The sequence below is a fragment of the Enhydra lutris genome, unplaced genomic scaffold (genome assembly GCF_002288905.1).
Source record: "Enhydra lutris kenyoni isolate GAN:26980312 unplaced genomic scaffold, ASM228890v2 scaffoldscaffold33, whole genome shotgun sequence".
Taxonomy (NCBI): domain Eukaryota; kingdom Metazoa; phylum Chordata; class Mammalia; order Carnivora; family Mustelidae; genus Enhydra; species Enhydra lutris.
Window position 1 is genome coordinate 15,388,778 of NW_019154117.1, and position 18,215 is coordinate 15,406,992.

The following is an 18,215-nucleotide window of genomic DNA, read 5'->3' on the forward strand; positions in this document are numbered from 1 at the left end:
ATTCCATTCCAAAGCAACAGATACACATCTTCTCACGTGGAACATTCTCCTGAATGTATCCTGGGCCACAAATCAGGTGTCAACTGGTACCAAAAGACTGGGATCATTCCGTGCGTATTTTCAGACCACAATGCTCTGAAGCTAGAACTCAATCACAAGAGGAAAAGTTGAAAAGAACTCAAATACATGGAGGCTAAAGAGCATCCTACTAAGTAATGGATGGGTCAACCAGGAAATTAAAGAAGAACTAAAAAAATTCATGGGAACAAATGAAAATGAAAACACAACTGTTCAAAATCTGCGACACAGCAAATGTGGTCTTGAGAGCAAAGTATATAGCGATACAAGCCTTTCTCAATAAACAAGAATGGTCTCAAGTACACAACCTAACCCTACACCTAAAAGAGCTGGAAAAAGAACAGCAAAGAAAGCCTAAACTCAGCAGGAGAAGAGAAATCATAAAGATGAAAGCAGAAATCAATGAAATAGAAACCAAAAGAACAGTAGAACAAATCAACAAAACTAGGAGCTGGTTCTTTGAAAGAATTAGTAAGATTGATAAACCACTGGGCAGACTTATCAAAAAGAAAAGAGAAAGAACCTAAATCAATAAAAATCATGCATGGAAGAGGAGAAATCACAACAAACACCAAAGAATACAAACAATTATAAGAACATATTATAAGCAACCATATGCCAGCAAATTTGACAATCTGGAAGAAATGGATGCATTCCTAGAGACATATAAACTATCAAAACTGACCCAGGAAGAAACAGAAAACCTGAACAGACCCATAACCAATTAGGAGATTGAAGCAGTCATCAAAAATCTCCCAACAAACAAGAGCCTAGGGCCAGATGGATTCCCAGGGGAATTCTACCAAACATTTAAAGAAGAATACCTATTCTCCCGAAACTGTTCCAAAAAATAGAAATGGAAGGAAAACTTCCAAACTCATTTTATGAGGGCAGAATTACCTTGATCCCAAAACCAGATTGGGTTTAAAAAGGAGAATTTAAAAAGGAGAATTACAGACCAATATCCTTGATGAACACAGATGCAAAAATTCTCATGAAAATACTAGCCAATAGGATCCAACAGTACATTTAAAGGATTATTCACCACAACCAAGTGGGATTTATTCCTGGGCTGCAAGGTTGGTTCAACATCCACAAATCAATCAATGTGATACAATACATTAATAAAAGAAAGAACAAGAACCATATGATACTCTCGGGACTCCTAGGTGGCTCAGGTCATGATCCTGGGATTGAGTTCCACATCCAGCTCCTGGCTCAGCAGGGAGCCTGCTTCTCCCTCCCACTCTGTCTGCTGCTCTCCCTGCTTGGACTCTCCCTCTCTGTTAAATGAGTAAATAAAATCTTTAAAAATGAAAACAAAAAGCCATATAATACTCTCAATAGATGCTGAAAAAGCATTTGACAAAGTACAGCATCCTTTCTTGATCAAAACTCTTCAAACTGTAGGGATTGAGGGTACATACCTCAATACCATCAAAGCCATCTATGAAAAAACCCACAGCAAATATCATTCTCAATGGGGAAAAACAGAGAGCTTTCCCCCAAGGTCAGGAACATGGCAGAGATGTCCACTATCACCATTGCTATTCAACATAGTACTAGAAATCCTAGCCTCAGCAATCAGACAACAAAAAGATAAAAAGCACCGAAATCGGCAAAGAAGAAGTCAAACTCTCACTCTTTGCAGATGGTACGGTACTTTATGTGGAAAACTGAGAGACTCCACTCCAAAACTTCTAGAACTCAGACAGGAATTCAGTAAAGTGTCAGGATATAATTCAGAAATCAGTTGCATTTCTATATACCAACAACAAGACAGAAGAAAGAGAAATTAAGAGTTGATCCCATTTACAATTGCACCCAAAACCATAAGATACATAGGAATAAACCTAACCAAAGAGGCAAAGAATCTGTACTCAGAAAACTATAAAGTACTCATGAAAGAAATTGAGGAGGACACAAAAAAATGGAAAAATGTTCCATGCTCATGAATTGGAAAAACAAATATTGTGAAAATGTCTATGCTACCTAAGGCAATCTACATGTTTAATGCAATCCATATCAAAATACCATCAATTTTTTTCCAAAGAAATGGAACAAATAATCCTAAAATTTTTATGCAACCAGAAAAGACCTCAAATAGCAAGAGGAATGTTGAAAAAGAAAGCCAAGGTTGGTGGCATCACAATTCCAGACTTCAAGCTCTATTACAAAGTGGTCTCATCAAGACAGTATGGTACTGGCACAAAAACAGACACATAGATCAGTGGAACAGAATAGAGAGCCCAGAAAGAGACCCTCAACTCTACGGTCAACTAATCTTTGACAAAGCAGGAAAGAATGTCCAATGGAAAAAAGACCATCTCTTCAATAAACGGTGTTGGGAAAAGTGGACAGCCACATGCAGAAATATGAAACTGGACCATTTCCTTACACCACACACAAAAATAGACCCAAAATGGATGAAAGACCACAATGTGAGAAAGGAATCCATCCAAACCCTTGAGGAGAACACAGGCAGCAACCTCTTTGGCCTCAACTGCTATAACTTCTTCCTAGAAACAACGCCAAAGGCAAGGGAAGCAAGAGCAAAAATGAACTACTGGGACTTCATCAAGATTGAAAGCTTTTGCACAGCAAAGGAAACAGTCAACAAAGCCAAAAGACAACTGACAGAATAGGAGACGATATCTGCAAACAACATATCGGATAAAGAACTAGTATCCAAAATCTATAAAGAACTTATCAAACTCAACACCCAAAGAACAAATAATCCAATCAAGAAATGGGCAGAGGACATGAACAGACATTTCTGCAAAGAAGAGATCCAAATGGCCAAAGACACATGAAAAAGTGCTCCACATCACTCGGCATCAGGGAAATACAAATCAAAACCACAGTGAGATACCACCTCACACCAGTCAGAATGGCTAAAATTAACAAGTTAGGAAATGACAGATGCTGGCGAGGATGCAGAGAAAGGGGAGCCCTCCTACACTGTTGGTGGGAATGCAAGCTGGTACAACCACTCTGGAAAACAGTATGGAGGTTCCTCAAAAAGTTGAAAATAGAGCTACCCTACGACCCAGCAATCGCACTACTGGGTATTCACCCTAAAGATAACAAATGTAGTGATCAAAAGGGGCATGTGCACCCGAATGTTTATAGCAGCAATGTCCACAACAGCCAAATTATGGAAAGAACCTAGATGCCTATCAACAGATGAATGGAAAAGAAGAGGTGATATACACACATACACACACACACACACACACACACACACACACACACACACACAAATACATACATACACACACACACAATGGAATACTATGCAGCCATCAAAAGAAATGAAATCTTGCCATTTGCAAAGATGTGGATGGAACCAAAGGGTATTATACTGAGTTAAATAAATCAATCAGACAAGACAATTATCATATGATCTCCCTGATATGAGGAATTTGAGAGGCAGGGCAGAGGGTTGTGGGGGTTAGGGAAGGAAAAATGAAACAAGATGGGATCGGGAGGGAGACAAACCATAAGAGGCTCTTAATCTCAGGAAACAAACTGAGGGTTGCTGGGGGGATTAGGGGGAGGGATAGGGTGGCTGGGTGATGGACACTGGGAGGGTATGTGCTATGGTGAGTGCTGTGAAATGTGTAAGCCTGATGATCCACAGACCTGTACCCCTGGGGCAAATAATACATTATATGTTAATAAAAATAATTTTTTAAAATAAATAATTTTAAAAGTCCTTATTTTTAAAAGTTGTGGAAACAGATATTATGATTGGTGCAAATTATCAGTTTTAAAGTCATTTGAGTTATCAACTCATCATACTCACAGAATCCCTGTGCACCATACACTCCATTAGAATTTGAAAAAGGTGCTTGGACTGTTTATGACTAAAGTTGAAAGTGTTCTGAATCATGCAGATGATCTCCTCCTTCACCTGAGGACGCAGGGCCCTGGGAGAGAGAGAAAAGGTCACGACTTGGCACAATGCAGAGAAGGGAACAAGCCACTAACTTCAGGGCAAGAGCACCTGTGGGTCACCTCTGAATGAGAAGCTTTCCGTGGACACTTCTGCTCTGAGAGTAAGTGGGCAGAAAGTAGAGGGAAGGAAGGTACCAGGAGAGGCTGAATTTGAAAGCGAGCACAGACGGATCTGCCATGATCCTGGAAAGAACACACTCTGGGGCAAGGTTCCTGAGCTGACAGAGTTCCAATCCATGTCTACTTAAGTAAATTGGTGGGGTCAATATTTTAGCTCATAGGCATTATATTTACTTACACAGGAGAAAGACCACACTTCTGAAACTGGAAATACCATACTAGATATAGGGATAGCTAGGAAAAAGATTTTTTTCATTTGAAAAGGCTAAAGAATTAAAACCTTAGGGCACCTGGGTGGCTCAGGCGGTTAAGCATCTACTTTTGGCTCAAGTCATGATCCCAAGATCCTAGGATCAAGTCCCACATGGGGCTCCCTGCTCAGCAGGGAGTCTGCTTCTCCTTCAACCCTGCTTGTACTCTCTCACTCTCTCTCTCTTCCTTTCTCTCTCAAGTAAATAAGTAAGTAAATAAATAAATAAATAAAATCTTTCTTTTTTTTTTAAGAATTAAAACCTTTAATAAAAAGAACATACTTTAATGCTGGGTTGCTGATTTCCCCAGTTCCTCTGTTCTTACTAATGACAAATGATCCTAAACGTGATCTGGGGCCCACACTGGTCTCACTCACTGCAGGGTTTTTTCAACTTTATGGAGCAACTGGAGGAGCACCCCCTCCCTCACTCCCCTGTGGAAGTGCTCCCTCACCCCCACTCCGACCCCCCGCAAGGTTCAAGAACCCCTGAGAGAAGCAGGCCATTCTTCAGCGAAAGAAATAGCAACTTGTATCAGTGGAGAGCATTTGGGCATTAATCCATACATATAAAAATCACTGAAAAATTAATTCCTGTCTAATCTCTGTCTCCCCGGGATATGTGGCCCACCCAAACACAGAGCTTCAGTGGAGGAATAAAATGGAGGAATAAATAGTTACTGTGGTTTGACAGCTGAGGAGTCAACAACTCACCCTTCATCTGCTAGGTGTTTGTGGGTGAAGGCCAGGAGGTCGGCGGCCCTGCCCGTGCCGTCACACACCACCACAGGATCTTTGTCCCTCACAGTCTCCCACACGGCAAGGATGACATTGGGACCTCCTTCCACCACCAGCCCCACCACGGGCACACCTTGTCTTGAACCTATTTCAGAGGACAAACAATACCAAAGTGTTACAGAGAAACCTTACGCTGGCCAATCATCCATTTTGCTTTCGGGGACACAAGTCTTTCCATCACCCCAGATACCTGCTACCCGCGCTCACCCTCTTCCTTCCTTGACTCACTCAGGCTTCCCTAGCTCAAGACCAAACCAGAAGCTTGCACTTTCCATAAAGCTGCAGAAATAATGGTGAGAGCATCTTCAAGCTTTTCCCCCATTAAAAGGGTAGCTAAAGGTTTTCACTAGTTTAAAAAAAATTTTTTTTTAAGTAGTCTTCAAGAAATCTCTATTTTTCATTTTGGAAAACTTCAAACATGTCTTTAAAAAAAGAAAAAAACAGAATGATATAATGGAACCCAATGCATCTATCACTCACCTCCAAAAATGATCAACCTTTTGCCAATTTAATCAACTTCTAAGTATGATTCTAAGAACAAGATGGGATGGGTAACTCTTTTAAAGAAAAGATATTGGTTGAAAAAATGTTACAGAATGAAATATATAGTATGATCCTTTTTATATTTTTAAAACCACATACATGAGTATATATTTATAAATATTTGCATTATATATTTCTGTGTACACTTGCCCAATACATATATGTGTATAAATGTATGTTTATTATACATACATATCTGTATATACACTTACATATGCATTTATTATATATACACAAATATACATTTTTATATATCCATATACCCATGTGTGTATATATATATATATAAATAAACATATTTTATACACATACATATCCACATTGTATATATATGTAATATATATATAAAACCAGAAAACTCTGGAAGTGTACATATCAAACTACTAATACTGGAGAGGGAGGGAAGGATTTGGAGAAACATTCAAAAGGGACCTTATTTATTCTATAGAGTTATTTAACTTCTACACATTGCATGCATCGATATATTTAAATCTTATTTTTTATTTTTCAAAAGCAGAAAAATCAGCAGGCAATATCACACTCACACCTGGGCATCAGAGGATGTTTTCCTGGGCCCCAAGTTTAACAGGCCCTCGTCTAGCCACGCCTCTCCCCTCACAGTGAAGAGTCTACAGGACCAACGTTTGAGGGAAGCCTAGGCCTACTTCCCTATTTACCAGAGTGACCTAGACCCCCAAATTCCTGCCTTTAGGGGCTGCCTGAGCCTCTGCTCCAGATACGTCCTCCTGCAGGACATACTTGCCCATGACTCTGTGGCATAGGGGAGAGGTGGGTAGAGCTCAGACATACAGGCTGGGGTGCGCAGGTGAGTACATGTGAAGCCCTTGGCACAGAGGGATGGAGCCAAGGGCAAAAAGAGAAGCAGAGAGCAGGCTGTATGTAGGCTGGGGAGACAGTCCTGGCTCTGGCTCAGAACTCCCAAATTTCCAAGATGCTGACCTCAAACCTGGCCTTCCAGCTATATGGACAAATGTAAAAGGATAAAACATTATACAGTTTGTTAGCTTGATTTAAAGCTTTTAAATATTCTAACATATAGTATGTGGCCTTTCCTGTGTACCCCCTGGACTCCATGAATGTTCGGCAGGAGTGGCAGCTGGGGGTGAGGGGGACGCCTCAGCAGGTATCCAAACACGGAATTCAGTCTGTTTAATTGCTCTGAGATTCTACTTCTTTTCCTCTCCCATATACTTCTATCTCATTATTTTCTCCCTGTCACTAAAAAGTGAATCTAAGATATGTCAATTGATAGTCATGGGATTCCTCTAATAATATAGTCTTATAAAAGCTAAATGAGATGAAGAAAATGATACTTAACATGTCAAAGTACTAGAAGAAAATTCAAATAAATATTCCATTAATCATAAATTATTGACATGGATGGAAAAAACTTTTGTAAGAGAGTATCTTATACCCTATATAATGAAATACAACACAGCCATTAAAAATGTTTTAAACTATGCTTGCTGATGTGGAAATGCATTCATGGGGAGGGGAAGACTACAAAAGTAGCATAGATATTACACAAACCTAGCGTTCATTTAAAAAAATATTGCTTTGTGGGCGTGTAGAAAATTTCTGAAAGCATATATATGAAAAAGTCGACAATGGTTAGGTTTTTTTTGTGAAATTATGGAAAACTCTTCCTTCTACTATATGTTATCTTTGCTTTACCTGAATATGAGAGTATATAGCACTTTTATCATCACAAAAGAATTAATAAGGGTAAAGAGGGAATTCAATTTCTATTAGGTATGTCTTTCTAGAAGCGATAACTAATTCCCACAAAACTAAAAATATTTGTGATTGTTTTCTACAAGAAGGATCTTACTGATGCTACTAATTAAATTTGTTTAAAAAAAGAAAAAAAATGTCAAGTTTTTGCTGAAAAATCTTACTAGGGAGCTCCCTCTACCCTTGGACCCCAGGATTAGGCAGGAATATGATATCATGCTCCAGATTAAAAGCTCCTAGGATGGATATCCCAGGAAAGCACTCTCCCCCACTGAGAGGTGGATATCGAAGAGATACAGAGGCATCTGATTATACGCTTTCTATCCTCAGGGGCTTAGGAGCTGACAATGGCCGCATTTCAAATGGCGAAACCCAGGAATTCCTATAGCAACTTTATGATGTCAGGGTTTTGGGGTTTTTTCTAAGTACTCTTGGCCAGTACCAAGGGTTTTCCAGGGACTCCAATAAGTCCAGCTGAAAAGAAATGAAAGAAATCAACAAAATATTTAAGTCTTTTCCATCCAAATAGATCCTTTTTAAACAGTACAAATATGGTAGAAAGCCTCCCTAGTGAGCATGGTGGGCATGAAGACCAGCTTTGATACATAAGAATTTGGTGTCTGTTGGGGGCTTTTCTTTTCTTTCTTTCCTTTCTTCTTCTTCTCTTCCTTCTCCTCCTCCTCCTTCTTCTCTCTCCTTCCTTTCTTCCTTTCCCATGTGTGTGCATGTAGGTGTCTTAACTGTTTTCGCTCCTTCCTATTGGTTCTTAGAATAATAATTGTTACCAATCCACTGGAATGGACTACACATTCTTTTACACACAAAGTAAAACTCTCCAAATAAGTCCCAAGTTTCAAGATCTTTGAAAGTAGAAATGTCACTTAATGCTATGTGGAAGCTTCAGGTTGTATGCACAAATGGAGAATCAGCAGGGAATAAGAAAGACAAGACTTTGCTCTCTAGGGGCACACATTATGACGCTGTACAAAACCCCTAAGCAATTTCGGTGGTGGTCATGGGTCAACAGAGGCAACAAGACAATTCAGGTCATTGAGAGTTCAGACCCCAAGAGAGCCCTCCTGCAGAGACTCTTCTTCAGGCCAGTCTCTCACCTATCCTCCTCTTCTCTGCTCTGTGGCTCTCCTTTCCCCCGACCTACACCCACTCCACAGAGGACCACATGCCTGATCCCCTCTCCCCTTTCCTTACCTAAATGAGCCTCCAACCTTCATTAACACTAAGCTCTAAGTGACTGGCAACAATTCCCAGGGTCCCTCCCACACTCCCCCCCCCACCACCACTGCAAACAAGATTACACCTATATCAAAGGAGGATAAAAGGAAAAAAAGAAACAGACATTTATTGAGGGCGTACTACGCACCCAACACTATTGCAGGCACAGCAAGCGTACATTATCTCAATTTTCACAACAAAAGGTAGACAGTTCCCTCCCTTTTATATTAAGAACACTGTTTAACAGATGTTAACTCCCTTGGCCAAGATCATAGATATTAGATGACACAGCTTTTTTGATCTATCTGACCTCCTACATTCTGCTGCCTCAGAAGATCAAGGTGAAAAACTCAAAGGACATTCAACATATAAGGCCAAAGTCAAAGACTAAAGAGTACTTGAGCATCCCTAGGGCCTTCGCTCCCTGGTCTTCTGCCCCAACAGTGGGGAGATTTTGTGGAAGATTTAACTCATGGAAAGAGGCAGAAGCCCACTTTCTGCGCCTTGGACAAAACATCTCCATTTCTCAGGCAGCACCTAGTTTCCACCTCTCCACCCAAAGATGTTTTGCGGATTCTGGCCCTCTCCCCCCTTCTCCCTCCTACAGATACTACTATTAAAAAAGAGACAATAGGTCCAAAATATAGTCACTTGTGCTAAGCTCTACATCCACAAACCAAGACATAATACTCAACTTAATTGCAGTTGCAACCTTTCCCAGGAATGTAACCTTTAACCAGTCCATCTGGAATTATCTGGTTGGCACTAGTGAGGTCATCCGCCTGGTAGGACCCCCACGCCCACCCCATCTTCCCCCAAAGGAAGGTGACCTTGCCCAAAACAATCCACTCCTTGTTAGAAGAACTCCCTTGCCACACCTCCTTCTGCCTATAAAAGTCTTCCACTCTGTCCTGCTCCTTGGAATTCCTCTCCACCTGCCAGATGGGATGTGGCCCAACTGATGAATCACTGAAGAAGGCTAGTAAGATCTTTCAATTTACTCAACTGAATTTTGTTTTTTTAACACTACCAAAATGGCCATCTCGAAGCATCATGGAAGCAGCACACAACACTGAAACCTTCAAAGGTCCTATTTCTAAAAGCCCTGTCTGGTTTTAATGCTTTCCTATCTGGGGCATGCCACCATATATGAAACGCATCTTCCCTGACAGTCAAACTCATGCCCCCACTCTTCCCAGGCCAGTCTCCTTCCTGCTCTTCAGTCATCTCCATTCTGGTGACAACACCTCCCCCACCACACACACAACCATCCTCCACCCATCCTCCCTATGGACAGCTGAAGGCTACGCTAAAGTCTCCACTGTTCCAGAAAACCTCTCGTGACTATGCTGTCCCCCAAGACTTCTTCCCCTCTCTCCTGTCACCCACAATTCCACATTCCTGCTTTCTTCTGGCTGTGGGTTCACGTATGTTAATTTAAGGCAGGGAGCAGCTTGGACCTCTCTACTCTGTATGGATGACAAAGGAATGCCTTTCTCCATAGTACCCCCAAGCCAGGCCCTGGTGGCTGAGCCTCCGTGGTACTCACGACTGTGTATTTTCTGCAGAGACAGGTACTTTTCCAGGTTCCTCCTGAGCTTCATCTCATTTCCATACTTGCCCACAGTCCCGTCATCGGACAAGATGAAGTGGGAATGCATGCTGTTGAGTGTGGTGAGCTTGCTGAGGGGGTTGCCCAGTGTCTGGTACAGGCACACTACCTGAAGAGAGTAAAGATATAAAGATATGAGGGAAGGCCAGAGAAGGACCTTGACTCTGACCCCAGAATATAATTTCCCAATAAAAGCAACCAGCCATTCTCAAGGAGGAAAAAAAATATGCACCATTAGCCTGAAACTTTTTTTAGTACTAAAACATAAGGAAGCCATGAAAAACAACTAGAATTGTGTTAAAAGGACTCAGAAGACAACTTGAAAATTTTCCACTGGCCAAAATGGGATAGTTCAGGCATAATTAAGAGTAATAACTAGAATAGATGAATTGAAACATATTTAATACTCGGTATGTTTCAATTCATGAACCAAAAAAACTCACTGTTCACCTTGAAGGATGATTGATAATGAATCATTGCTTTGAAAACTGGAAGATAAAGAGAAACAATCAAGTATTCTGCCTTTTCCCATACATCTGTACCACAAGGTAAAACAAATCGTTGATGAGAAAATGTTTCTCTTTACAGAGTGTTTAGCTAATAAAGAACACTATAATTAAATATCAGCATTTGCAACTCAGTTGAGATCATGAATCTACGCGAGGACATCATAAAAAGAAAGACGATCAAAAGTTACAAAGAAAGAACCCATCTCTTATGGCATAAACTCGCACAAAATAACTTGTATTTGACATACCTCTGGATCAAACTACCAATTTATAGGAAAAACAAGAGACAGAGAAATACATTAAACCCTACTATAACAGGCTGAATTTGTAAAATGCAAAATATGGGAAATTCTTCAGCAAAAATGACCTAATTCTTTAACAAATAAACTGCACCAAAAAAAAAAAAAAAAAAAAAAAAAAAAAAAGGAAGAAGAAAGAGAGAGAGAGAGAGAGAAGGAGGGACAATCCATAGGTTAAAAATGACTACGGGGCACCTGAGTGGCTCAGCCAGCTGAAATCCAACTCTTGATTTCAGCTCAGGTCACGATCTCAGGGTCATGAGATCAGCCTTGCATCGGGCTTCATGCTAGGCATGGAGCCTGCTTGGGAGTCCCTCTCTCCTCAGCTCCTCTTCCTCTCCTTCTCTAACAACAATTAAAAAAAAAAAAAAAAAGACTGAAAGTGACTCAAGAGACATCTCAACCCATCACAATACAGGAAACTTTTCTGGATAATGAAATCAAACAACTAGGGCACCTGGGTGGCTCAATCGGTTAAACATCAGCCTTCAGCTCAGGTCTTGGGATCAAGCCAGGTGATGGGCTCCCTGCTCAGCACGGACTCTGCCTCTCCCTCTGCCCCTCCTCCCTACTTGTACTCTCTCTTTCTCCGTCTCTCACTCCCTCAAATAAATAAATCTTTTTTAAAAAAGGAATTAAACACAATCAGAACACTGAAAATAGACTAGCTATTTGTTGATATTTAGGAATTAATTTTTAATTTTTTAGGTATGAAAATGGTAATGTTATATATTTTTAATTGTCCATATATTTCAGAAATATCTACTTATTGGTATTTAGAAATAGCAAAGTATTGGTAAATTAATTGCTAAATTAGAAATACTGGTTGAAATATTTACCAGAGACATTATGTGATGTCTGGAATTTGCTTCAAAATATTGGAGTGAAGAGGTGGGGAACCGATAAAGGTAGAGATGTCTCAGAGATTTTGTCTCAGAGATGAGACAAAATTGGCTCTAATCTCATAATTGCTAAAGCTGGGAGATGGGTACATAGGATTTCATTATTTTAATCTCTCTACTCCTTAATGTGTGTGAAATTTTCCAAAATGAAAGTTAAACCATACACATGTCTATGCTAAATGACATACAGAAGTAACTGTTAAATAGTTAATCCAAAGAACAATTCACAAAAACAAATAAAAATAAAAAACAGATTTACATTGGTGGGTTTCTGTTATTACTTCTTTTATGTAATTTTTTTTATTATACTTACATACACTTTTGTAGAAAAAATTCTATGCACCAAGATATTAATAGTGGTTATCTTTCCTCTGCATACCTTTGGTAATACCTAAAATTTTCATCAAAAATATACACTATTCTTATACACAGACTTAGACAAGTATGTTCCTTATTAAAAAAAAAAAAAACAGGATCAAAGAATTGATACACAGGAATGAATAAAGCAGAGAGTAGTACAAGATAAGGAAAGAGAAGGGTCAGTTCATGAACAGTCCTTGTTTTATCAGACACACCACTACAAGAAACTCGACTATTACTCTCAGCAAGACAGGAGCCATTGAAGGGTTTTTCATAGGGGAATAGTACGATCTGACGTATATTTTAGAAGAATCATTTTGGCTACTGGGTTGAGATTAGATGACAAGAAGTGAGAAGCACAAGAGAAAGGAAGGCTTATTACTACAATCATCCAGCGGACAGATAATGGTGGTTTAGACCTGTTCGGTAACAGTGGGGGTAATGAAAAGAGATCAGATTCCAGATATATTTTTATATTTAAAGTGAAGCTGAGATAATTTCCTGATGGATTAGGTTTGAGGTATTGAGACAGAGATCATTCCAGGATTAGTCCGAGGTTTTTTGGCTTGAACAACTTCAAGGATAAGATCATCATTTTCTAAGATAGGGCGAGTAGGAAGACAAAAGTTGGTTTGGAGTTTATTACATTGAGATGCCTTTTAGAAACCCAGGTATAGCGCTGAGCTGGCAGTTAGATACATATTCGTTGCCTTTGGTTGTGAACGGGATGCCCACTTACATCTTTTCCAATAAGATCTCTCTGGTTCTCAATGACACCCCAAGGAGGGATTCCAACTGTCCAGATTTTTCTCAAGGACTGGAAGGAATGGGCTTTCAGGGCATCCCCGACATGTTTGGACACACCTATGAACAACAGAGATCAAACTTTAACATGCAAATCATGCAAAACACTGGTGTGATTGCTGGAAAGAGACAAATGGGCATGGGTATACGCAAAGGACTATTCTTAGGGAAAGTTGCTAGGGCAGTGGAATGAATTTCTGATGTCCTGGCTTCCTGTACTCTTAACACCTCTTTCTCCTATCATTCACCTCTTTACCTAAATAATTCTCCTCTCCCTTTGGGCAATTTTTGCTTACAACCTCAGTCCTGCCCCTATTTTTGACTGACCAGAAAGTCCTCTGATGCCAACATGAATGTTCTAAATATTTTTTTTTCCTCTAACCTTCTCAATTGTCCCAGCAAAACATCCTACAGAAATGGCTCTTGCCTCATGGAAGCAAATTAAGTTAATAGCTTTATAGACATAAATATTCCAGAACTAATGCATTCATATTTGACCTTCTGGAATTAATAGCAACAATAATAATAATAGCCAGCATTGATCAAACACAATGCACCAGGTGCTTTTTTTTTTTTTTTTTTAGGTGTTTCACAGGTATTTACACTTTAAGTAGAAACTTTAATCTATTTTACAGGCAAGAATTGAGTCATAAAGAAGTTAAATAATTAGCCCAACGTTATAGAGCTGGTAATTTGTAGAGCTTGGATTCCAATCCAGGATATTTGACTTTTCTTTTTTAACCAGACATTATTTCTAAAACAATTTTAGGCTCAGGTTCACATAAAACTGAGCCAATAGTACAGACTTCCTTTGTACCCCTAATCTATACACTACCCCCGCCACATGGTACATTTGTCACAGCTGATGAACCCACACTGACACATCATTATCACCCAAAGACCACAGTTTATGTTGGGATGGGTGCTGTAGATTCCACAGGTTTGAACAAATACATAATGATCTATACCCGTCGCTGTCAATCAAACAGAACAGATTCATGGCCCTAAAAGTCCTCTGTGTTCCACTAATTCATCCCCTGCCACCAGCCCTGGCAACCACTGGTCCTTTCACTGTCTCCAGTTTCGCCTTTTCCAGGATGTCATATTGTTAGAATCATGCAGTATGTGGCTTCGAGATGGGCTCCATCTGCCTTTTAATGACAACGCTGCACTGCGCCACTGACCCTTGTTATCTATAGTGCGGGTCCTGTATGTGTCATTAGCGCGCGCGCGCGCACACACACACACACACACACACACACACACACACACACAAACACACACACTCTATCTACGGCAACCATCTGATGCACGGCGCCTAATCATTTCCCCCTCTCTGCCATCTTCCAACCCACCCTATCTTTTGCACTTTTCCCAGAGCCATTTTCTAGACTCGGGGATCGGGAGCACAGGCATGTATCAGCATCAGCTGTGCTGCCATCCGCCGCAGTAGAGATCAGGGCTCCCTTGATCTGGCCTGGGCTACCAGCACGGCGGGGCTGGTGGATGTACTTCAGCATCCCACATGTGGGCCTAGTACATACTGTCTACTGAGACTCTCTGTAAAACCAGGTCTGACTGCATCATTTCCTACACATTCTCCTGTCCAAATTCCTTTGAGGCCCCAGGCTATACAGAGAATAAAACCTCAGCCCCATCAGCAGGGCACCCAGTCTGGCTCCGTCTCCCATGTCCCTGTCCTCTGCCACATGGCACATCCAACCTGTAGCCTTATCGCCTCTTTCTACCTGTGCCTTCACCTCCAGCTGTGTGCCTGGCCTTGAACTGCCACCTCTGTCTAGGAGGATCCTTCCTACCCTTCCTTCAAGGCCAACGGCAAGTGCTATATCCTTCTCCATGCCTCCTTGGGTGCCCTCAGGAGGAACTGGGATGTGTCTTCCTCTTCCTTGTATTCCCAACCCGTGCTTTGTACCTCAACCGTGACCCAGTCAGCACTGATGGTGCTTAGTTGCTCATTCTTATCACAGTCCACCTTGTCACTAAACCCAGGGCCGGTATCTTACTCACCTTTCATCCACAGCAACTATCCAAATGCTTTATACATAAGGCTTCTGGCATCCAATTAAACGTCAAACATTCATGCCAGAAAATGTTCAACAACAGTTGAGGAGCAGCTCAAGAACAGACAGAAGCTGCTAAGTGACACGTCCCAAACTGAAATGTGTGCAAGAATCACCCGGGGGTGTTATCAACATGCAGATCCTGGTCCTGCTGGTCTGGGAAGTATCTGAGATCTAGGAAGTATCTGAGATGCCCAGCCAGCTCCCAGGTGATGCTGCTGCTGATGTCCCTCCCTAAGCCGTCAGGCCCCAAGGAGTTGTGGTTGAATGGGGTCAGATCCCGATTATTGCTTAAGAAAGCTCCTAGTATGTCTCATTTGTCATTTCTTTTGTTTATATGAACTATTTTAATAGTTTTCACACTGTTGTATTTGTATTCCTCAATCGGTCCTCACTTAAAATGTTAAATCTCACACACACACACACACACACACACACATACACACACACACACCCCAAAGTACATAAAATAAAGGCTGTGTTCTTAAAAAGGGATACCATGGGGCCAAAATGGAATCACTTATGCCAAGTTATCAAGCTGGGGCTTAATACCTAATCTAACCTAATTGCAGTTCCAATCTCCCCCAGAAATGTAGTCTTAACCATGCATTTGGAAAATTTCTGATCAGTACCAATGAGGTAATCTGTCACAAGAACTCTCCTCATCCCATCCTGCCCTCCCCCTACACCCAACAAAGGAAGATGAGGTAATCTGCATGATTAGAACCCCTGCCATTCCCCTTGAAGGAAGATGACCTTCCTTGTAACCTTCCTTTTCTTTTGCTAATAACTTCCTTGCCCCACTCCCCTTCCTATAAAAACCTTCCATTTCTTCAAACCTGTGAGCATCTCTTTACTTGAATAGGTTGCTGCTTCATTCATAAATTGCTTAATAAAGCCAACTGATCTTCAGATTTACTCAGTTGTATTTTTGTTGTTGAACTTGAAGCCGCAGCCCACACACTCCATACTTGAAGGATTCTGCATCCTTTCAAACCTCACCATGGTCTAAGTTCATGAAAACACTATCTTCCTTGCCAGAAGTTTACCCAAAGTTGTGTTAAAATAGCATATTTTAACAATGGCAAAAATGCATTCCAGGAAAGGTCTATGACTGTTCTGGGTTCTTTCCTAGTCATTACGCTTTTTGTCTTTCTTGTGCATGTCACCATGTCTCCTGGAAGCTCTGCAGAGCAGAGATTAGGAGCCACACTACCAGATTCAGTTATAAAGAGACTTTTTTTTTTTTTTTTTAAAGCGAAGCAGGGAATGCACTTTACCAGTATTAATGCCTTCTGTTATTATCCACGCTCCTGTGGTCTCTGCAGCTTTGACCAAACCATGGCTGAAGATCTCTTTAAGTTTGGAGGACATCTTGAAGTTCTGGATGCCCCCGTGGACAGAGATCACCAGCTTTGGCAGTTCCATCTTCCACTCTTTCAACATTAAATGTAACAGATGATCCAACTTTGTATCATAAGAAGTCCTAATATACTGGAAAATATGCACAGACACATGTACATAAAATAGGAAAAACTACATGCCAGTAACAATGAGCACACAGCAGGGCCACTGAAATGGCCAAAAATTGAAAGGAAGTGTCTGAAATTTCTTTAAAAGTTCATCTTTGTATAATGGAAACATTTACTTTGAAAGGATCCCACACCCCCTGTAAGTTCCTTCTGGGAATTGCAAGTCACGGTAGGAAGGCTTCCTCTGACTCTCAGGGTTGGCCCACCAATGTTCTCTAGAAGGTCTGAGATGAGGCAGAAATGCTTCAAACTGGCAAAAACCACTACTCCAGGAAACCCATTTTTAAAAAAAGCTTTTAGAAATAGGTGAAGTGGGGTTTTTCATACATGCTATTGATGAGGGAGCAGGAGGTTAGCTGAAGACAAAGCACAAGCTGACCCCCACCCCCACCTCTGTGTGGGATGTGTGTGACATTCTTCCAGGGATCTCCCAACTATCATAATGCTAATACATTGCTAGAGGGGAAACCACCTTAACTTGACAATGGGAAGGCCTTCATTATCTTATAGGTCCTCTTCTGCATTTGAAACCTCCCTTTTCTTTATGACCCCAACTCTCGAGTGTATATATATAATCAGCCACACCTCAGGACTCCAGTGCTTCAGCTCTTTCTGCCCACAGGGTCTTTTAATAAACCACCATTTTGCACCAAAGAAGGCTCAAGAATTCTTTCTTGGTGGTGGGCTCTGGACCTCACCCACCGAACCTCACCTATATTCCAAAAACACACCACTATGACTTCTAATATACTGGAGTATTTCATACATTTCCATAATTTAAATCAAATTATGATCCAGGAGCATTTATATTTACTATAAATTCTAACCATTCCCTTTATATAGGCCTTTCCCTCTGAAAATGTCTTTTTTCCAAAATAAGTACTTTTCACAAGAGTCATGTTTTTGACTAGCCAGTGCAACCCAAAGAAAAGATCAGAGAAATCCAAACCAGCAGGTAAGACCAGAATCATTTTGTGTTTTCCCCAAGACCAGTGTATGGCTGACTCTCTTTTCCCAACAGACGCAGCCACATACAGACTTAAAATCATACTGAGAGGGGCACCTGGGTGGCTCAGTGGGTTAAGCCTCTGCCTTCGGCTCGGGTAGTGATCTCAGGGTTCTGGGATCGAGCCCCGCATCGGGCTCTCTGCTCAGCAGGGAGCCTGCTTCCTCCTCTCTCTCTGCCTGCCTCTCTGCCTACTTGTGATCTCCATCTGTCAAATAAATAAATAAAATCTTAAAAAAAAATCATACTGAGAGGAGTGTGCCATCCTCAAGCATAAGCTAAGAAGATCAAGTCAGATTTACAGGAATAAGGACAATAAACCATGAATTAGAAAACTATACCATAAAGAACCACAGGTAGAGACCTTCATACA

At 40.9% G+C, this 18,215-nt stretch overlaps 1 protein-coding gene across 1 annotated transcript in view; it reads right to left on the reverse strand.

Moving 5' to 3' along the window:
* LOC111153633 (transient receptor potential cation channel subfamily M member 6) overlaps positions 1 to 18,215 on the reverse strand; it is a 160,518-nt gene that overhangs the window by 86,817 nt on the left and 55,486 nt on the right. Inside the window, exons 5-9 of the mRNA XM_022512777.1 lie at positions 16,585 to 16,798; positions 13,159 to 13,283; positions 10,287 to 10,458; positions 5,123 to 5,291; positions 3,887 to 4,010 (exon numbers count right to left, since the gene is read on the reverse strand). Of these exons, the coding sequence (XP_022368485.1) occupies positions 3,887 to 4,010; positions 5,123 to 5,291; positions 10,287 to 10,458; positions 13,159 to 13,283; positions 16,585 to 16,798 (804 nt within the window). The remainder of the gene's footprint in view (positions 1 to 3,886; positions 4,011 to 5,122; positions 5,292 to 10,286; positions 10,459 to 13,158; positions 13,284 to 16,584; positions 16,799 to 18,215) is intronic.